Below are 22,886 nucleotides of genomic sequence, written 5' to 3' on the forward strand. Positions count from 1 at the left end.
TACTCAGGAAAGCATGTACCTAACTCAACTGCTAAATGGCATGGACAGTAGTGTTTACACTTGCACCACGATGTATGGTGATAATCAGGGGGCCATTGCACTGAGTAAAAATCCAGTGAATAGATCTAGAACTAAACACATTGATGTGAAATATCACTTTATCCGTGATGCTGTCAGTAAGGGAAGAATACATATTGTGTACTGCCCAACAGAAGACATGGTAGCAGACATTTTGACAAAATCTGTTTCAAAAATTAAAATTCTAAAGTTCAAAGGTTTTCTGTTTGGGAACTAAATATTTGTGATGACATTGTGCATGGCTTAAGATGATGAGAACAAGTGGGGGTGTTGAGTTATATGTTCTCATTAAACATATAATTTATATTTTGTTATGTAGCTTGCTGTTATTTTATTTATTGTTTAGATTATACCAACTGTTGTATTGTATCATATGCCAAAAATGTGCAAGAGTTCATTGTGCGCATGCACTGTAAAAAGTAATACCTAGATCTAACTTATAAAAAGTGAGGCAAGCGGCTGCATTGGATGTTTTATGTTGATTCAACTTGCAGCCTTTTTTAAGTATATTGAACACTTTAACATTACTTAATACAAATGCAACAAAATCGAGTTGAGTTAACTAATAGTACTAGTATTACTTAGTTAGATAAACTTACTTTTATTGGTACAGGTAACTTATTTATGGGTTGCTACAAGTAACCTGTACTCATTTTAATTAGGTTTTATGAACTTTATTTTCTTAGTAAAATTAACTTTAAACATTTTAATTGAGTCCTGGCTATAACCTCAGAAAATAAATCTAAATGTCTGTATCCTGCACTACAGTGATTAACTTTACATAAATAGACTTTGTCAATAACAATTACAAATTCAATTGAAGAAGAAAAAGATGAGAAGATAAATTGAAGACAATTTATTCAATAAATTCAATATCAACAAGTGTCACTTTTAACAGTGACTACAAAACATCAAATAAATGTGCCCGCACATGTACACTAATATAAAACAAACACTGTAGAAGTGTATTTTCAACCTGTTCTGAACAGTACATTGAAATATCCAAACTGCCCAATCTGCAATGTTTGGATAAAGGTAAATGTGAGTCATAACATCACATTCTATCACACTGGAACTGTACTGTCAAAAATGACATGATGATGGCTTAGGATGCACAGGGTCCAATCCCACAAAAAGCCTCTAATATATCTCAAGAATACACCAGTTTTGAGGGGTACTTGGGGTCGAGAGCATAGGTAAGTCCAAACAGGAGGCAGCATGCTTTCGACAGGTTTGGCACACCTCTGACCATGGGCTGTCCTTATATGATAATCCCAATCGTGTCGGGGTGATGGCACATGTACATTTTCAGTGGGCAACTGCCAAGCTCAGCGTGCACCTCTGTTTCAGCCCGACTCTATTGGTGGAGACAAAAAAAGAATCAAGAGTTTGGTCAGACAAATAGGAAATAAGATGAATATAGCAGACAGGTAGAAGACATAACACACAAAGTCATAATTGTACTTTTGTTGCAAAAGGTGGTGGATACTAGACGGATACTGTGACTAGAACATGTGACCAGAGTGAAGTCTACCATGACAATGTCATAGAGTGTGGGTACTAAACTATTATGATCTACTCTAGCATGAGTGTTGTCTTTTTCTGGTTCAAAGGATGCATTACAATAAAACAAATGCAATATTGTCCTTGCCTGTACCTGATTGGTCATCACATTACTGTTAATTAAGATATAGTTTAAATATCTTTCAAGAGCAAACATAATCACCCCATATCGTCACAATATTAATACACCCACTAAGCAAAGTTATGTCCAAAAAACGTAATTACAACGTCTTTGTCACAAAGACGTACGTTGAAAAGACGTCCACTGAGGAGCCAGAATGAAGGTTTTTACGTCTTTTTTTGAGGTGTTCTGTAATGAACGTTCATGGAACCTCTATACAAGGTTGAAAACTAGTTCAGATGTGGACAATGTGGACATATTTTCAACATCATTTAAGGTCTCATTTGGACAATTTATACTTATTCTAGACCAAATAAACACTCTCAGGATATATTAAATTAAAACTCACATTTATTTCAATGTAATTTCCATGTGTAATTGCAAAGCAATTCACAGACAGTGAAGTTTCTTTTCATGATTTTTGGACAAACACGCACTGACACCTTTAGACAGCTTAGCATCTGTAATTCACACATATTTGGATCGTGAGAGAAATCAGGTTCGAACCAGGGACCTTAAGCTGCCTGCCCTAAGTAGACAGTAATGATTTCATGATTTTTGGACAAACACACACTGTCTGTGAGTTGCTTTGCAATTAGAAATTATGTTGAAATAAACACAAGTTTTAATTTAATGCATCCTGAAAGTGTTTATTTGGTCCAGGAACAGTTTAAATTGTCTAAATGAGACATTAAAGCTACACTGTGTGATTTTTACCCCCATCTAGCGGTGAAATTGTATATGACTACCCAGTGAAAATTAGTTTCTGTTCCTCTCAATTCCGAGGGCGTTTTAACTCCTACGGTGGCCGTATTATTCCAAGATTAACATGGCTTCCAGTTATCAACTTCGTCCATGACAATAATAAACAATACGTCTAAAATGAATAAAACTACAGGACAGATGTCAGGAGGTAAACGTCACCCTTGGAATCGGCTATCCCAGCATAATCAGATTAGGCTAACGTTACAATGTGTACAAAGTAAAAGCAAATAAAAATAACTAAAATTTACAGTGTCCTTTTTTTTATATAGCTTAAAAAATTGTGCCTTTAAAACTATTCATTACCTGTGATCCGTCGCAGCACAGATTTATGTTAACGTTACAAGGTAAACAATACTTTTTCACCATTGACGCGAGGATGAAGTTATACTAGAGGTCGTTCTGGCGTTATGCACAACCATGCTATGGTTAGACAAGCAACTATAAAACTTCGAATTTACACAAATTAATAACAGGCTGAATTACCTGTCGAGAAGAAAGCAGGCAACCTCGGCGTCCGTTTTAAAATATTTTCTCCTCATGAGCTCTTTCCATCTGGGAAAAGTTACTCCAATATTGACTATGGTCTTGCTGATTTGTCTGTCGCGTTGATGTTTTAATTCTCTCTTTCAAATGTGAGTACGCACACGCACGCACGCACGCACACACACACACACACACACACACACACCACACTATCTTTCAAATCTGCCGGCACTCGCGAGCTCGCGAGTAATCTCCCCCTCGCATTCGTCACGGTGTCACTGAGTGAAAAACGCAAAAGGCGAAGCTTGAATTTACAGGCATGTCCCTCTTTGGCTAATGTAGTTTCAAGATGGAGGGGCAACATGGCGACCGGCATTCGAACCCCTTACCCGTATGTACTTTCAATGGCAGATTATAAACTTAAGAGAATACTTTATTACTTGAAAGAAGTAAATATATATTAATGAGCACATATATTTTTGAAAGAACTAAGTGTTTTTTGCTAAGAATCAACTAAAAAAGTTACACAGTGTAGCTTTAAATTACGTTAAATATGTCCACATCTGAACTAGTTTTTAACCTTGTATGGAGGTTCCATGAACGTCTATATTGGACTTACAGAACCTGTCAAAAAAGGCGTCATAACATTCATTCTGGCTCCTCAGTGATACAACTTTTTTGACAAAGACGTTGAAAAGACGTCTTTTGGACATAAATGTGCTCAATGGGACAGACATAAAAATAGACAAGTAGCTTTAAGCCCAATACATACGTGGTGGACAATGATGAGGTCTTCCTGTCTCTTCCCCATGTACTCAATCAGGTATCTCAGGACCACTTCTCTCCTTTTCTCCACAGAGGCAGATGAATCCTGTCAAAAAGTATAATCTGATCAAATTGTAATTGAATTATTTTTATATTTTATATTGAATTTAATTATAATTATATTCTGAAGTTTTTCTTACCTGGATGTGAAGCTCAAAGACCCCAGGTAACAAAAAAGCTTGGGTATCTAAAGACCAGGAAAATACATGTTAGAAATAAGGTTAAAAATCAGTTGTAAATGTAACTTCTTTAAGTAATAGGTTAGAAATAGTTCAAGGGTTTTTTTTCAACCAAACATCTGTCATTAATTGACTATATGCAGCATTAAAATAACGTGGATCAAATCTCTAAAATCAGACAGACTAAGCATACATCTCTACAGTCTAATCTGTGCATCTGCTTTAGTAATGCAAAAGTATACTAACATAGTCCTGTCAAAGACACACAAAACAAAGTGGTGTCTATAAAACACCACAACTTACTTTCCCTTATTTGCCCGCAAAACTATTGCCTGAAGGCTCGAAATTGCGATCGTTTCGATCGCATATGATCCCGAAATTTAATCTGTGCAATATAAAAATATAACTGAGGGCATTTGTGCAACTAATTATTACCTACGTAACTTGTAGGCCTATGCGTTTTTAAACACTGCTGCTGATAACGCGAGCACCCCACCGTCCACCGGAGATTAATTTAAGTGATGTAGTCATGCCTACTTTGTGTTTTAAGTATACTTTGGCTTTAATTTTACCAATAATATCACTTTTAGCGTTAACTTAAAATAATATTTGACATTAAACGGTAAGCTAAAAGTCCTAAGTTAGATAAAACACGTTAACTAGTACTATGTAGCCTACTAATAATCAGTTTAAGTTTACGCTAACTAACGATTAAAAGTGATATTGGCAAAATTAAAGCCCAAGCCTTAAAACACATAGTAGGCATGACTACAGAACTAATTTCATATTAACAGCACGGTCAACCGCTGTTGTCTGCCGATCGACCACACTGTGCTGCCATCTTAGCTTACCATGTGTGCAGGATAGCTAACGTTAGCTATACAATTTGCAAACCTAACCTCAGCTCCCTAGTGGAGAGAAAGCAATTTCGTGTGCCTTTACATCACCAGTCATTCGGCTAAATGTGCTCAACTTACCTTGTTAATCAGACCCTGAAATTCAGATCCGCTGCAGCGACCAAACAGTTGAAGTGCTGAGGAAGACTGCATCTGCCTGGAAGGTCCCCGCCAGTGACAAAAGGGATAATGCCAACTTATAAAATTTAAAATATTTACGTTTGATGAACACACCTGCCACATCGACAGCTGCTTAAATAAATTGTGCATTGTCAACTCACTTTTATAGCATTTGTTGTACACAACGACCACATACAAATAACTACCCAAATAAATTGCATGGGTTTTATTTAAAATATATTGTTATATAAAAACTGATATATTTTAAGTAAAGATGAAGTATTTTGATACTTTTTTGTATAAAACCAATAAAATAAACTAGATTACAAATATTTTAAATATATAAAACCTACTTTGTGGGTGTAGCACTTTTTACAGTGTGTGTGAACAAACGGGACTTTTATTTTGACTCAAGTTGTTGAATGTAAAACTCAGTACTGAGTACTTAGTACGTGTTGCTGCTCCCTCGGGCGCTGATGTTATACCAGCGCGTTGAGATGTAAACGAACAAAATAAATAATACTAAGAAGTTTTATCTGGATTTTCTTTAATGGATGGATGACAAAAACATATTGCACATAGACATGACGGAGAGAAATGAAACCTTAACAACAATAATTGAAGATTTTTTTTTTTTTTTTTTTTTTTATGTTGAAGGTTTTACTATTATAAATATTTGCTTTGTGAAAATGTAAATTGATTTGTGATTAAAGTCTTTTTAAAAATCAAAATCTCTCTCTCCTAAAAAAACATTATGCATTACAGAGCTTTTTGAAATACAAAAATGTATTCTAGCTATCACACTACTGCTCTTGCTTATGTTTACTCCAATACTATAGGCCTATTCAGCTTAATCAATATTCTGGGCGGTGGCCATTGTAACATTATTGCTTCCATTTTGAAAAATAAGGTCTTTCTTTCCAGCAAAACTTAAGGTATAGGGTATCTTATATTGAAATAATTAGGTTAAATATTTCAAGAGGATACCAATGGTTGTGTTTAGGTTTAGGGGATGATTAAGGGTTAGGACCAAATAAATGAGTACTGTAAACAGGCTAATTAAACAACAAAATCATTTCTAAAAAATTATATTACAAATACATAAGTGACTAGTAGACTAAGTGCACTAAAATAGTATAAAGTAAACTGCTAGTACATAAAAAAAAACCTGCAGCCTCAGGTACTCTTGGAAAATTGAGGTTCACACGAAAAGTTAAAGTTTACAAAAACAAGCAATTTACATTGTTTATGTGAAATATGTGATTTATATTTATGTGAACAAATTATTTATTTTTAGGAATACAATGTTATATAAGCCAGCAGGTGAAAACCTTCAGAATATAGAATCTGTCAAGTTAGGTGTACAGTATGTAGTGCTATACCGAAGTGGAGATTTTCCTGTAGTGTCTTGCCTCTTATTTTCTTTCTCATCTGCAATTGTTCACTCAATGTAGATTTATTATCTTGGTTTCCTTTAAGCAACATGCAAGAACAGATCATAAGCCAGTTAATCCAGTAGATCTGAAGATAGCACAAACTAGTGCAAATGCTATGCTCACCAGTCACTGATGTTTAAAAACTCTGTGATATGTTTAATGATTTTGTTACAGCCACTATAAATCAAATATATAATAATATTTGATTTCTCATTTTCTAGTTGTTCACCGTTAGAGTTGTTTTTTTGTGTGTGTGTTTTCTGTGTTTTTCTGACCTGTGAAGACCTTTAATTTTATTTTATGCAAGTAATTTAAGAAAGGTTCTATACCAATATTTGTAATATTATTTTAATTTACTTTCACAGACTCGGGATGCTAACATGTTTGGACACCAACCAATAGCAAGCAGAAACTCCAGAATGGCTCGCATCCTTAACCATGTCAATGTTGCTGTTGGCCTCCTCTTCTGGTCATTCTTGTTGTCATCGCAATTACAACCTAACTATAACCATAGGCCATAAGTGTAAGAAATATTATGGTAGGAAAAAAGAAAGTTCTAGATGGTGAAGGTTATACAAACATGAACACATTGTCTTTCGAATAACCAGGCATTTGGTGGTCTGCTTTTAAATGTTAGTGTTGCTCAAGTAATTAGTATGAGAGCTGTAAGACTCCAGATGTGTAAGGATCTCCATCTATAGAGCCAGTGAGGAATGATTCAGTATGTTTCTTGTAACTCATTTGCCTTATTATTATTTAATAGAGGTTGACCGATTGATCAATATAATAGAAATTCATCAAGAAAATAAAGTGAGACATGTATGCATACAATATACAATTGTCTAATTTCAATGCTAGATATTTAAAAAATCTTTAAGCATGACTGTTTGGATTTATATGAAATGGTACACTTTACAATAAGAGTCCATTGTAATTAATGAAAGTATCGTTCATTGTTAATTTCGACATTTACTAATACATTTTTACATTCTAAAGTTGTTTCCATTTACATTAGTTAATGCTAAGAGCTAACATGAATGGTCCCATCTATCTATCCAAAGATTGATTAAGTCAACAGATTTTTGCTAGACCAACAAATCTCTGTGTAAAAATAAAATTATGCTGTTCTAAAGTAATTTTTTAACCCCGTTATCTGACTAAAAATTTCAGATGAAAATTGTTATTTTGACTCCCCTCTACAAAATATTGAATTACTCAGTAAATATACATCCATCACATTTAATATTATGGCTTGAAAATATTAAATATTGAAATAGTCAGAAACATCAAAGCACATTGCGTGAGGCAGAGAAGAACCTTTCAAGATGTAATGGAAATGTGTTAAAAGTGTGGTTAACATCTCTTCAGGAAGGAAATCATTAGGTTGTGCTGTTATAGCATATTTTGAGGCAGGACTCGTAACCCTAAAACAATGCTAATATATAGTGAGTAAGTAGATCATGCTGAGAAGTAGGTCGAATTTCTGAACACTGGCCTAATTTATCCCCTGGAGAAAATATGGTTCAAAATGTTGCTTTATTGCATCTCACAATATTAGATAGGCAATAGTTCCTGTATCTGTACTTCTATTTTTACTGCTTTTATGACTTCCTGAGGAACAATATACTAGATCGTTTCTGGTCCCATAAAAAGATGAGGACCTTTTGTTTGTGAGAAAATGTTTGGCACAACAGAATGTGTCACCGGTTTTGTCCAAGGCAATGAGTTTATAGCTCTGATGTGCAGCTGTGTGAATGAGGAAATATTACGAAGGAAGGTATTTTTGGTTTAGTGCACTATAAATAATTCATTGATAGAATAGGAATATTAATGTAACATTGTAGTCTGATGAAGATTCCAAAAGGCTCAAATAACTGTAGTATTTATTAAATAAAACAAACACTAGTAAATCCAAAGGTTATAATCAAACAACACAGCGTGAAAGACACAAACAATACCAGAATGAACTGAATGCAAGGAGGAACTTAAGTACAATGATAATGAAATGAATGACAAACAGGTGTATTGATAGCATGAGTGTCCATGGCAATTAAAGATGGACGGGAAACAAGAACAAATGAACAGGTAACAATGCAGACTGAGGGGCGGTTTACACAACACCATTTTCAATTAAAATCGGAAAACGTATGCGTTTTGGCCAATCATTTACATGAAAACAGCATTTTGGGGGCCTGAAAACGCAAGCTTTTGAAAATGGGTCAATCTGGCATAGAACCCGGAAGCGCTATATTGTGTTTACTACAGGGATAGCATAGGAGATCTGACACAAAAGAGAATAAATTGTTGAATAAAGTTGTTATTTTTGTTTGTTTTTTGTGCACAAAAAGTATTATCGTCGCTTCATAACATTTAATTTGAACCACTGTAGAGTGGTGGATTTTTAATAGATAAAATAGTAAACTGTATATCAGACTAATATTAACTCTAACATCTAACCTTACTTCACTTTTTAGGCCTAACAAAACTAACACTTCGCAACACAATGTAATAAAACATTCTGTCCTGTGTTTTTGAATGTTGTATGTTGTGTTGCCATACCCCTTTGACTTTGGTTGTGTGAGTGTAAAAATAACAAATATGGGAAATGAAACTAGACAGATGACTAGGTTAGAACCTTGTGATTAACACTGAAGTAATCATTAAAATAAAGTTTGCTTTACCTAGTTACAGAAGGGTTTGCGTATGAAGAACCAATCAAATTCATATAATTTTGCCATACCTCCCTATACAAAAACTGTTGTATTCGTGTAAGCTGGTGGGATTCTCAATGGAATTTGTCTGAGATCCTCCGGCCTTGCTTCTTCTTGGGGGAGATTCTCTGAGAAATGCTCGAGAGATCCTCCGGCTGTGATTAAAGCATTTAGAGGACATTTGCTGAAGTCTGTTTGTCGATTATTCCTGCGCAGGAAGTAAGCTAGTTAGGGGAACAGGTATTAGCACCCAGCCGACGTTGATGTATAGACGCTATAGGGTATAGGATTAGACTCAGCCGCCGTCGATGTGTAGACGCGCTAGAGTATAGGATTAGCACCCAGCCGACGTTGATGTGTAGACGCGCTAGGGTATATAGGTTAGACTCGGCCGACGTCGACTGTAGACGCGCTAGAGTATAAATATTATAGGACGTAGTTAGGTTTAGGGAAAAATCTACCACAATTTGGAGAGACAGCCAGGAGTCCTCAGAATCTCCCTCTGTCGGATGGACAGGGACGAGGAACCACGTTGTCTTCATTCTGCCAGACTGCAGAACCCTGTTTGACAAAGGGACCGTTCCTGACGGGCTAAAAGGACTTAAAGTATTAAGGTAGGATGACAGACTTCACACTTTTTCTTTTAAAATGCTTCTAAATTAATTAAAGGTTTAATTAAAAATTGGCTATTCTGTTAAGTAAAATTTAGAAGAAAACTGGTGATCATATATATAGAGAGATATCATAGATATATAGATATATATAATTCAGCACTTATATCGCGCGATCATACGTGACTTTGCGAGATCTCTTGGGTCCTCGTGACTTCAGCTGTCAGTCATGGCCGCAGCCGTTCCGCAACAAATCCGGACCTGGTGGAAATCCGGGGTTACGGGTTTGGAACGACATGAGGGTGAGTAATTAATAGAATTTTAATTTTTGGGTGAACTAACACTTTAAACACTCCAAATTCATCCAGTGAAAACAATTATGAAATCGATTATTGCCTCACCCTGGAAAAGGTGATTTAAATCCTTTTTGTGGACTTAGATTTTGTGATATCAACTTTAAATTTAGAACACAACTCGCTTAGACACTTGGCTTAAGATTTTTTTTCTAGCAATTTTAGTGTACAAAATTATTTTGTAAAATATACATTCTGTATAAAAGAAAAAAATGTTTAGTTCAGTAAATTTGCGTTTTATTCATAAGGTTTTTCAACGCTTTTTATTTAAAGTGTTTTATTCATTTAAAAGGTGTTTCTCAATTTATTAAAAGTGCTTTTTCTTCTAAAACAGTGGAAGGTTGAGTTTATAACCCTATTTTGAATCTAGACGGACCACTGACAGATTCACTGTCACTAGGTCCAAAAAATATGCTCAAATTGTGATGAAATAATCCTGCTGATCCTCCTCATATTTTATGTCTCTCATCAGGGTTATTGTTTACTTTCACAATGAATCTTCTTTCTGAATGACCCTGATCTCCTCGATCCAAAAAACACTCTAATTTTATGAATTTTAGTGCATTATTCAATAACTGAAAATGACTTACCTCTGTTTTTAATGTAGGAGCAAAACTCATCCTCAGCACGCTGAAATCTCGAACAACTGTACACAATGAAAGAAATGAAAAACATATTCAACACTGCATAGACATACACAGAGAGATTACTTTCACAATGAATCTACTTTCTGAATGACCCTGATTGATACAATTAAGGTAAAAATGCTCCTGATTAAATGTAATGCTGGTATTTCCCATTAAAAGCAAATGAAATATTGAAATTAGACTTTTGTTTGTTGATACCTTAATTACTGAATAAGTACTTAAAAGTCTTACCTAACTCTAATAATTCTGCCAGTCATAATTGGTGAATTCCTTGATGAAGTTGGCAACATGTGGATTCAGGGCCCTGCTTTTACGTTGCACCATCCTGCCGCTGTTATGGCTCTGCTGAAATTTGGCTCTGCATTTTGTGTTCTCTGGATTTATCCTCACCAAAAATCTGTAAATAGAATATTTTTAAATATACTGAATAAGCAATTTGCTAAAAAAAGCCAAGTTTATGTCACGAGGTGACAAAGTTGAAGCGGAACTAAGTCCCGCTGAAGTTGTGTTCCACCCGGGACTGTGCCACTGTAACACCGGGCCGGTATCAGCTGCATCTGTCACCATAGCAACAGCGGTTAATGACAGATTAACATCAGGTGCGGGGGATTACGCTGGGATCTGTGATGAGGCTGTGTAGGCAAATGAAGCACATAAAAAGGAAAGTGAAGAGACAGTTGGGTGGTTCTCCCCCAAGAGAGGAGGGCAGGAGGAGAGGTGAGGCGCGCAGTACGTGAGCGGCCGTGGCCGCGGATGAGAGACAGATGAGAGACAGATGAGAGACAGATGAGAGACAGATGAGAGACAGATGAGAGACAGATGAGAGACAGATGAGAGACAGATGAGAGACAGATGAGAGACAGATGAGAGACAGATGAGAGACAGATGAGAGACAGATGAGAGACAGATGAGAGACAGATGAGAGAACTCCGGCTGGATTGCGGGCGGAGGCCTTGGTGCACTGTGGGTCTGTTGAGTTGCAGTTTTATTGTGGAAATGAGCACGAGTGAAACCTTACAGTGTGTGGTGGAAATGTGAGTGTGGGAATTGTTTCTGCTGTTCACTCGCAATCACAGCTGTCCATTCCTCCCTCTGTCTGAGTCCAGTGAAGAGCCTGCTAATGCTTGAAGAGCCTGCTAATGCTGTGAGTTACACGTGTCTATTCCTCCCTCTGTCTGAGTCCAGTGAAGAGCCTGCTAATGCTGTGAGTTACACGTGTCTATTCCTCTCTCTGTCTGAGTCCAGTGAAGAGCCGGCTAATGCTTGAAGAGCCTGCTAATGCTGGAAGAGCCTGCTAATGCTGTGAGTTACACGTGTCTATTCCTCCCTCTGTCTGAGTCCAGTGAAGAGCCTGCTAATGCTGTGCCGAGAAACGCGAAGAGAACGCTGAAGAGAATGCGGAAGCTGTGGATTATGTCCATTCCTCTCTCTGTCCGAAGGTGCTGAGAAACGCGAAGAGATACATGAAGAGATAACCTGAACTGAAGAGACTTTTAACATTGTTTTTATTATTTAATAAAGAGTATATTTATTTTGAATGCTGTGTCCGCCATTTCCTTTGTGTCCACGGCCGGCTCCTCAGGGGCGGCACGCAAGCGAAGGGGTGGGCGGCCCGCTGGCGCTCCACCCCGACCTGTGACATTTAACACAAACAGTGTTTGCTACATCCCAGCTTTGGAACATAAAAATAAACTTCTAACGTTAGCATGGGTTTGAATGACCATAGTACTTTCACTGTAGTTATAGCATTATTTGCAAAATCTTGCATGAAAATCAGTCATAAGTTGGTCACACTGGATAAAGTGTTCACTTTTCCAGTACTCAACATGATCTGCTGATGCCAAACAGATGATTCGCCAATAGTTACCTCTGAATGAATTCCAAGGTTGATGCAGCCTCAGCTTGGTACTCCAGGTTGAAAATATAGAAAGAAGCGAAGAAGACAGCCAGGGCAGATGTGAAGTCATCCTGAGGGTTAACTGACTGGATGACCACCTTTCCTTCAACGCAGAGCATCCATTTTTCCGATGTCAGGATGGAATCTCCTAAAAAACAAATTTGAAAACTTGACCTTATAGGGACGAATTTTCTCTTAGAGCCGAATCATAAACGGTCGCATTAAATTATCTGGTATAAGTCTGAATGACAACCTCACCCAGCATGATTATCCTTGGTGTAGTGGGAAGAGACAACTGAGCTTCAGCATCTTCATGGGTGCTAGTGACCTGCATTCAAAAGGTCAGACAGAAGGAGTGCTTATGAGGGAGACAGCAATAAATCTTTACACATCTAAAAAAGTATATTCATTGGCCATTGTATTAATCCAGTATAATAATTACATCAGCAAGAAGGAAAATGGCATCATTCTCTCTAAAGAAGGTCATCATCAGCAATATGACAGCGATTGTTGAGTCCATGTTTTAACATTGGAGACGTTCAATGTCGGCAAGAACAGTCTTCACTTCTTTTGTCCAGCGAAGAAGCTGAGTTTTGAAGAACTGGAGCACCCTCCTTCTTTTTCCAGCAATGCATTCTCTCAGCCTTTCGTCAAGCTCGATCCCAGTAAGTGAAGTGAAGTGCTGCATTAAAAACTTCTTCACAAACAGGAAAGGCCATTCTCTTTTCAATTCATGTACACTAAGTGAAGGTGTGGCGTTTATTGCACTGCGCTGACTTGCATAAGTTAAGACCATCAAATCATTCACCCTTACACGGTCTGCTCCACTTGGTCCTTCCTGAGAGAAAATGTCTTTAAGTTCTTCTTTTTTATGATGTAGAGAGTCTATTGTCTCTCCTTCTGGTAATTGAGATGGCTGCCAGTTTATGCATCCATAACTGTCAGTTTTTGCTACTTTTTCTGGCTGTGCTGGGTGAACATCATTAGTATCAGCAGGTCTTTTTGGCTTTCTGAGACGGGCAGGGGTATTGTTTCTGTTAAGGTTATCCACTCTATTTTTCAGTTGTGAGGACAACGTGAAGTATCCATTGCCCATTCTGTCACCTTCATCTGTCCTGTCTTCAAAGCTATCAGGGTATTTGTCAACTACACTTTTAGCAATTACTGTACACTGACTCCAAGTTGGGTTTAAGCATTTTTCTCTCATGGCATCTACAGTGATCCTAACCATGTGCCGTCTGTCTGTGTCTTCTGGGATTGTGTTCTGAGAGAGACATCTTTGTAGAGTGGGCCTAGTCTTCTCCCATGGAATTTTAAATGTCGAAGTCCAGGTTTTATTTTGCAAAGGAACACTGCACTGTGGTGAAGTCATTACTGAGGAGACTTCCAATTCAGTTACTGGAGTTAATGTCAGTGTAATTGTGTCGCTTGCTGCATTGTCACTCTGCTCACTGAGCTGTGTACCACCACCACCTAAAAATAAAAACATAAAAAGGACCAAAAAAAGGGGAGAGCACAGACAGAGTCTACTAAAGACAGAGTACAAATTTTAAATGAGACAAATAAAGTTACCATAATAAAAGAACACAAACTGCAAAATGTTAAGTAACATTTAAACTCTGAAAATCAAGTTATTTACAACATATATATGCAAACTGTTTTACCTCTGTTGTTAAATGCATGTAGAAGTTTTCTGCTATCAATCAATGAAATCATTTGTTTTAAATCATCTTCTGCTAGACAGCGCTGTCAGAAAAGAGCAGAGAGAATTATCAGAGACACACTACATCCAGCTCACTCCCTGCTCACACACAAAAACTGTACATACAATCTCAGGTACAGATGAGCGGACAGCATTATCACAAATAGAACACGCTTTTATAAGAGCTTTTTTCCCAGCCACAGTGAGACTCTTGGCCAAAACTAAATGAACTAATGTCTCCAGGGCCTGTGCAATATACCTGTGCATTTTATTTATTTATTTATAACGCAACTTTGCACTATAATATATCATATTATATTATGTTGTCTCTGGGGCCTGTGCAATATGCAATATACTTGTGCAATTCATAATGCAAATTTACACTTGTAACGGGTTTTGCCATTTACAATGTAGGCTATGTTTTATAGATAGATTTATGTCTTCCTTGTGTGTCTTTAAACTTGACTTGACTCTCTGAGCAACAACTGCACAAGAGTTCCTATGTGTGCAAGCACAAATAGCAAATAAAGTTATTGAATCTTGAATCTTGAGACCTTGCGCTTTTTCCCCACTGTGCTCGCGTCTTTTTTCCGTTTTTAAAAGCAAAACCGCTTTCTGAACCAGCCGAAGCAGAAAGGCCCAAATAAGTATTTCCACCTCATGCAAATGCAGCTGTACTTAATTCCAGGGAAGATAACCATCTCATGTGAAACTAGCCTAAACAAGATAGGCCTATACCACACATATTAGACAAGATACCACACTGAGCAGAAAATGGAAAAAACAAATAGCATGTCTATAGCCCAGAAGTAGACGTATATTTGTCAGAGTAGAAGTATACTAAATGTCTGGTCTGAAGAGAACATTTGAAAATGTGAATAACTATGAGTATATGATTTTAAACAAAACGCATAAATGGATCAATACAAGAATAATGTTTGAAAGGATTAATCATAGAAATAAACTTAAAGAATAATCATACTAATCATACGCATATCTTTTTCTTTTTCTTATACACCACGTTTAACAAGATTTCATTTTTAATATTATTATATAATTTTTACTTTTTAGTTGCATTTGTTTGGTTCTTTGTTCATCCTCAAACAATTATTTTATTTTTATTATTAAGAGGTTTTCACAAGAGTTAAATGTAAACTGCAAACATTAAACTTTGCTGAAATTAAATGTCTTTAACTGGAAGTGTTCTGTTAACTCTGCTAAACTATAATTACTAAAACTAAATATATAAAAACTAAATGGAAATGTGTTCACAAAATAAAAACTAAACTTAAACTAACAAAACCATTAATGAAACTAACTAAAACTAAACTGAAATTTATAGGAAATTTGAAAATGATATTAAAATAAAAACTAATTTAAAAATGCAAAACTATAATAACCTTGATACACACACTATTAAATAACTGTAATCAATACTGTAAAATAGGGGGAAAAACTGCATCTGCATTCTGTGCGTTATTTCCTACATAAAATTGTCATTTTAGGCCAAAAAAGTCAGGAAAAGGGGCAGCCGTGGCCTACTAAAATGAAATGTTTAAAATGTATACATTTGATGACATCATGTTGTTATGACTTGGTTTTAATAAATAAACATAATTTTGTTTGCTTGGTAAAGTAGATAGTGTTTTTTTTTTTTTTTAGATGAAACTTTATACAGTATGTTGAACTATAAGAAAACCCATCCACAAAGTGGAGTTTGCTACCTCATTTGAGAATTTTGTGCCATTGGCTCAAAGAAATTCAGAATGAGAACAGAGGTTAATATTATGTTTTACTATTGTTTTCACAGGCTCGAGATGCCAACATCTCAGGACAACAAGCATTAGCAGAGAAGAACTCCAAAATGGCACGCACCCTGAATCATGTCGCCCTTGCTATTGGGCTTGTTGTCACTGTATTTGTGATTGTCTACCAGGTTATTTTGTTTAAGAATAACAACTATTAGAGCTGTCATGTTTGGATGCAGATTACAAATAGATTTGGTTTTCTGCATTTGAAATGTTATTTGCTCAATGAACCATTAAAACATACGCCGATTATGGTATGTTTAAAACAATGTAAGCTTTGATTGGCCAATTAAATTTTATCATGAAAAACAGTTTTTTATACACTTGTCTGTTATGTTTTTCTTTATTACTGTGCATATTTTTTAAGAAACTGTTATGGGTATTAGAGGTAAGAGTTGGATTAGCGGCTCAAAATATTTTTAATTTTATAATGTTAATAAAATGTTAATTTTACTTACACATTTCTGTCCATTACATTTCATATTATTTTTAATGATTATGATTGGGGGTAGGGTTAAGGGATCTAAAATGTATTTATTTTGATTTATTTTTTTGATTTATTTTTTTGCTGTAAATACCTAATGTTTATGTTAAACTTTTGTCAATACGTCCATATTGTACGTTTCACCATCTATCCAAACATACAAAAATGTATGTTTTGTACCTGTAAATGTTACGTATTAATACCTACATTACTGAGACCAGGCTGATCTATCTATCAGGGGCCTTTCATCTGAGGAGGCAAGGCAGTGCTTATTCAAAAGAATTGGATGAGAAAAGAATCCACAGTGCAAAAATAAAACAATTGAAAAATATGACATTAAAAAGTGTGTAAATCACTCATTTTCTAAAGTGACACTGTTTGACAGCGACACCAGGGGTTAAAGTTACAGCGGATTGCAGCGTCTCTCTTGTGTGGTGTCTCAGACAGTTTAACACCTACACCTACTTGAGAATTTATGAGAAGTGAATTTCGTCAGACAAGCAAACAACCAAAAATACCACAAAGATTGTTAGTTCCCAGTGATCAACCAACTTCAACATAAGTAAAAATTTTAGTCAAATACCCAAATCGGGATTTGATGAACAGGAACCATTAGGAACCAGAAACAAGATAAGGAAAGATTTAAAAAAGAATTTATAAAAACATGCTCAGGAATCATTAAATCATCTCCATATGTCTCCTGGTATTTCATTTTCCTGAACTCATGAAGCTACATGTTGATTCCACCAAGTGATGTTTGCAGTCAAACTAGAAAAGTTCCAGTAAACAGTAAATCTGTGCCAAAATTCTTGTCACTCCTCCCCTTACAGTACAACACAACCCAGCTACCAGTAACCAGAAGAGGAGCTTGACACACATAACAGATCAATCTTCACCCTACTACACACCAGGGACAGACGTACAGATCCTTCTTATTCCTTCAGGGCTGCAGGAAAAATATCAAAGAGAAACATGGATCCCAAAAAGTCTCCAATGGAAGTAGGGCAGCCTTTACTTCCAGTTCAGCAGGACCCTCCAGAATACTCCATTGGATTCCCTCCCTCTGAGAGTTATAACAGCACTTCAGGTCAACCAGTGCAGCATTATGGAGCTCCGGCAGCATCTGGCCAGTACATACAAGGGCCATATCCAGGGCAGACTGTGGTCACTGTGCAGCCTCCAGCTACTGTGTCCTTCACTCCACTGACCAATCCAGAGCCAGATTACCTGTGCTATTCCATCTTTACCCTGCTGTGCTGCTGCTTACCTCTGGGATCGGCTGCTCTTGTTTACTCCATCACAGTAAGTATTGGTTCATACACCTGTCTCACCTCGCTTAGCACATTTACAGATGATTGGCCTACTCTTCAAAATAAATAAATACATAATTTAACCTTTATTTGTAAAATAATATAGGGCATAAATATTGTTTTGAAATTGTTTATAGAGCACCGTTAAAATCACTTTATATTAAGGGCTAAACAAGACTTCACAGGGTCATGATTCATGTCAGTATGAAGGAATCAATGTGGAACTGAAACAGACGAGACAGTCAAAATAATGAGGTCATAGTTGTACTAGAATATTAACCAAGGTTCGCATTTCAGAGTTTAAATATGTAAAGAATTTCTTAAATCTTCAGAAAGTCTTTATTGTTTACAGCCTGCATTTTTAATGATTAGGCCTATTTAACGTCATGGATCAAGGTTGAATTTAAATCAAAAAGAGTTTGCTATTCGAATCAACATTGATATTGTGACGTTGTTTGAACCTCTGTTTAAAATTTCAGCAGTGTATTTTTAACATGTTAACCTTTTTATGTCTAGGTCTATTTTGTGGCTTCCAGTAACTTTCGTTTTTAAAGAAAGGGTGTGGCTCGCTAAAAAAATAAAGGTTACAAAAGGGTGTTTGCACAGTGATGCCATAGAAGAACCACTTTTGGTTCCACAAAGAACATTTTAGTGAAAAGTTCTTAAAATAACAAATTTTTATTAGTTTGAAGAACATTTAAAAAATCTAAAGAAACTTTTTTCAAAAGAACCTTTAGTGCAATGGAAAGCCTCCATGAATGTTAAAGGTTCTTCACTGAACCATTGGTGTTGATAAAAAACTCTTATTTTTAGGAGTTCATCGTTCAAAAACAACTTTGTGAATTGCTGTCAATTTACAGTACCGGTAGATCCTTTCTCTCTTTTGAGTAAAAAACATAACAAAATAATAAACTATGCTTTACGGAAGTTTAAAGTTTTATTACACTGCTATCGCTTGTTTACTCCAATACTTAGGCCTGTATTCTCCTTATTCTTAACTTAAGAACCATTTTAATTTTGAATGTTCAAGGCTTTCGGTGTTAATTATCTTCTCCAGTTAGGTTATTTTAGCTGTGCAAAAACAGTTTATTATGGTGATTGACGTTGTAAACAGGTATTTCTTTCCATATTATTTTAATTTATTAACGTAATAAGCACACTAGTTTGTAGCACAAACAGTTTTAACCCTTAAAGGGGCAAGCATAAATAAATTTGATGGAAAAATGATTCATTGCTATTTTTGTATGTATCTAGACTAAAATGACACAGTTCATGCATTTTTTCCAAAATATGACCTTTATTTTCTAAGTTACACTCTGTATCTCCCGAGATACATTGCCCATTTAGGGTAACATTTTGCAATGTATTCTTTTTTATTATAGTTCATATGACAACTTTTAAAACATTTAATGAACAATTAATTAGCTAAATTTTTTCATGTTATCCATACAACATTAGAAAAATTGGAAAAAACTGAACTTTTTCTCCCAAGATGTGTATGTAGGATATACATTTAACATTTCATAACTTTTTAAACAGTTCATGTGCCGATTTTTAAAACACCTTTTTCCTGTTTTGTTTTTTTAATTCTACCATCTTCCCTGTGCATGGTGCCCCACACCAGATATATTCTATGGGCAATGGAAGCTGAGAAAACAGTTGCGAGCATTTTGTCCAGTGACCAGGCAAAGCCTCACTTTGCACTTCTGACACATGATGGATGTTTGCCCATCCTGGCACATCCTGCATCGGCCTTTCACTGACAGGATGACATTATCTGTAGAGAACAGGCCTCAAAACATAAGACTATCTGTGAGTGATCAGCCCTGTTAAATACCCTTATATGGGAAATGTATCCCCCAGGATACAGGCATTCAATGCCTGATAATCAAAGTTGTGAGAAGATTATTTTAAAAATATCCACAAGAACATGTAAAACTATCCTTAAAAAACTATTTTCTAAAACAAAATCACTCTAAAATATCATAATCGTGAAAAATATAAAAACCCTCAACTCATGGCCAGTGTCTTTGTCCACGTATGCTGCCATTTTGGATTTTGATACAAATGTTTGGAATGTTGGCATAAAGTCACATGACCTGATTACATGACCCATCACCCCATCAGCGTTTCTCATCAACTGCAACCACATAATGCCCCTCCCCCATGGCCCTTCCCTTCTCCCCCAAGATACAGAAACTCTTTAAGGGTTAAGTCAGTCACACAGACGAGAAGCGCCATGCTTAGCTGCGGTTTATGAAAAGGAAGCCTCTAGCCTATACAGAAAATATTGCTTCCATGTTTAAAAATTCATAATACAGAATTAAATAGTATAGGCCACGTGCTTTGAAATAGTATAAAAAAGTGCTAGTTAAAAAAAAAGAAAAACTAGTCAGTTTTATTAAAATTTAAGGTGTGTTCGAAATCGGCTGCGGCTGGATGTAACCGATCGGCGAGAGTTGTCGAGTGCAGGACACTTTCTGCAAATATTGTGTATATTGTGTAGCCTATATGTGTAAATATTGCAAAACTGCAAATATAGCCTAATGCACTCCAAGCACTGATGTTTAAAAACTCTGTGATATGTTTTGTGATTTTTTATTTTTTACAGCTACTATAAATCAAGTATATAATAATATATGTTATTTCTCATTTTCTTCTTAGTTTAGAGTAGCATTTTGTGTTTTCTTATTGTGTTTATATTCTGACCTATGAAGACCTTTTATTTGATTTTATACATGTCTTAAGAAAGGTTTTATACCAATATTTGTAATATTATTGTAATTTACTTTCACAGACTCGGGATGCTAACATGTTTGGACACCAACCAATAGCAAGCAAAAACTCCAGAATGTCTCGCATCCTTAACCATGTCAGTGTTGCTGTTGGCCTCCTCTTCTGGTTGATCACTGTCATCTATATCATTCTTGCTGTCATCGCAGTTACAAACATTAGATTTGACTATGACAATAACAATAAATATAGACCATATTATAGACCATAAGTGTAAGAAGTATCATGGTTGGACACCAGAAAGCTATAGATGGTAAGGGAACATGATTTTTTTTTTTTAATACACAGGCATTTGGTGGTCTGCTTTTAAAAGTTAGTGTTGCTCAAGTTATTTGGTATGAGAGCTGTAAGACTACAAATGCATTCATTTAATGCAACTCATCTGCCTTGTTATTATTTACATAATTAAAGACATGCTTTTTTAAAGTTCGTTATTGTATTTTTAAAACAATGAAAGCTTTGACTGTACATGTATCATCAATTAAAACATTTCTTTTTCTTCTTATCTTTATGTTATATCATAAAACTTTGGTAATCAATAAGAAATGTATTTAACATTATGAGTCTGATGTTTTATTTTATCAAACCTTTAAAAAGTATCTGAAAGCACAAAGACAATTGTCTGTTTTCTATACTTACATTTTCTAATGTTTGCCCTCCCATGCCGGAAAGACAGGTTTGAATCCTGCTTGTTACAACCCGGATGGGAGGGAGGTTTAGGGTAAGTGTAACGTGTAACGGAGGCCAGCTAGTAAGAGCTGTGCTAGTAAACCTCTCTCCTCTGGCCACAGGAGGCGCACTGCGGCGACTGATGCTAGAGGATGCAGTCTTTAGAGTCCTTGTTAGCGTGCCCAACACCCATGCCTGAAACGCCAGTTCAAATCCTGCTCTAAGAGTAGAATTGGAGGGTTTACACGTGCATCTTTGAAAATTGAGCTACTTGCAAACAAAAAAATGTTGTGCACACCGGCACGCTATAAGGGGTCTCGCGCACTCAATGAGGACGACCACCCACACCATCATTTTTGTTGTGTGCACCTGCGTGCTAGCGAGCGACCAACATCAAGCTTTTTAAAAAAATAAGCAAAAGTTTCACAGAATGGTCCCATGTGACGTGTTATATATTCCACGTGTTCTGGGGGTAAGTCAATACGACAGGGTTTGGTAAAAAAAAAACAAAAAAAAAACAAAAAAAACAAACAACTGAATGTATTATTATTTAAAGAAAATCCTGACCATTGGTCTTCTGTGCACAGCTGCGCGACGTGCACGTTCGTGTGACTCTTTTAGCGCCGCATTTAGCTCTAAATCACCCAGAAAAAGAGAAAAAAACACGTTTTCAAGATTAATAAAAATGTGAAAAAAAAAAAAGTTTTAGAAAAAAGGCTAGAAAAAAAAGTTTTTTTCCGTTTGACAACACGTGTGCTGCAAATGCTCACAATGCAAATATACAGAAACAAACTGCAAATACTCACACAACCATTATTTAAAGGGGTGGTATAATGTCCTTTTCACAAGATGTAAAAATAAATATCTGATGTCCCCAGAGTGTGTATGTGAAGCTTTAGCTCAAAATACCCGACATATATTTTTATATAGCATGTTAAAGTTGTCACTTTTTGAGGGTGAGCAAAAACACCTCGTTTTGTGTATGTCCCTTTAAATGCAAATGAGCTGCTGCTCCCAGCACAGGGGACAGAGCTTCAAGAGCTCTTGTCCTTAGTAGCTTCGATTACCTCACACCATGGGCGGATCTACAGGGGGGCAAGGGGGGGCAGGTGCCCCCCCACTCTAGAGCCTTGCCCCCCCCAGCTGCCCCCCTAACTTTGATGATCCAAAAACTGTACTTACAAAAACAACCCACCACTATGTCCAATACATTTACCAAAAGTGAACAATTTAATTTTTAATTTTAAATGTATTATTCGCCCCTCTCCCCTGCCCCTCAAATACTTGCGTCCCTGATTCAAACGTGCAGAGCGCGTTCGCTCAGTCTGGCTCACACACACAGCAAGTCTGCTGCGGTGCGGTGGTCCTGCAACCCGACTAGACTGAGCTGCCCCTGACAGAGCCTCTGAAGGTGAAGTGAGTTTCCCCAGCCCAG

General features: G+C 36.3%; 1 protein-coding gene and 2 long non-coding RNA genes across 4 annotated transcripts; 1 reads left to right on the forward strand and 2 right to left on the reverse strand.

Annotated features, from left to right (window-relative positions):
- Nucleotides 1–921: 921 nt before the first annotated feature.
- Nucleotides 922–5,412, reverse strand: LOC307171899. Of its 2 annotated transcripts, XR_013823615.1 has the most exons (4): nucleotides 4,992–5,412; nucleotides 3,976–4,022; nucleotides 3,783–3,881; nucleotides 922–1,435 (listed from the first exon to the last, which is right to left on the reverse strand). It is a non-coding gene; the product is annotated as an uncharacterized lncRNA (long non-coding RNA). The 2 variants fall into 2 exon arrangements; XR_013823616.1 differs by lacking the exon at nucleotides 4,992–5,412 and having other exon boundaries at nucleotides 1,371–1,435; nucleotides 3,976–4,039.
- Nucleotides 5,413–11,024: 5,612 nt separating this feature from the next.
- Nucleotides 11,025–14,269, reverse strand: LOC307171885 (uncharacterized protein). The gene is made up of 4 exons (XM_079893821.1): nucleotides 13,128–14,269; nucleotides 12,944–13,013; nucleotides 12,656–12,833; nucleotides 11,025–11,185 (listed from the first exon to the last, which is right to left on the reverse strand). Exons 1-4 carry the CDS (start codon nucleotides 13,203–13,205, stop codon nucleotides 11,026–11,028), a joined length of 486 nt encoding a protein of 161 aa, XP_079749947.1. The 5' UTR covers nucleotides 13,206–14,269; the 3' UTR covers nucleotide 11,025.
- Nucleotides 14,270–17,305: 3,036 nt separating this feature from the next.
- On the forward strand, nucleotides 17,306–21,287 carry LOC307171915. Its single transcript, XR_013823620.1, has 2 exons — nucleotides 17,306–17,981; nucleotides 20,787–21,287. It is a non-coding gene; the product is annotated as an uncharacterized lncRNA (long non-coding RNA).
- Nucleotides 21,288–22,886: the final 1,599 nt, after the last annotated feature.

This window comes from Squalius cephalus (assembly GCF_949319135.1).
Source record: "Squalius cephalus genome assembly, chromosome: 15".
Lineage (NCBI taxonomy): Eukaryota > Metazoa > Chordata > Actinopteri > Cypriniformes > Leuciscidae > Squalius > Squalius cephalus.

What these genes read in the sequence shown, in the direction of transcription:
- LOC307171885 (XM_079893821.1), bottom strand. Translation starts at nt 13,205, where the DNA reads ATGGACTCAACAATCGCTGTCATATTGCTGATGATGACCTTCTTTAGA. An exon ending in CCATTTTCCTTCTTGCTGAT is followed by an intron (nt 13,014 to 13,127) that starts GTAATTATTATA and finishes TTTTGAATGCAG; the next exon opens with GTCACTAGCACCCATGAAGA. An exon ending in ACCAAGGATAATCATGCTGG is followed by an intron (nt 12,834 to 12,943) that starts GTGAGGTTGTCA and finishes TTTGTTTTTTAG; the next exon opens with GAGATTCCATCCTGACATCG.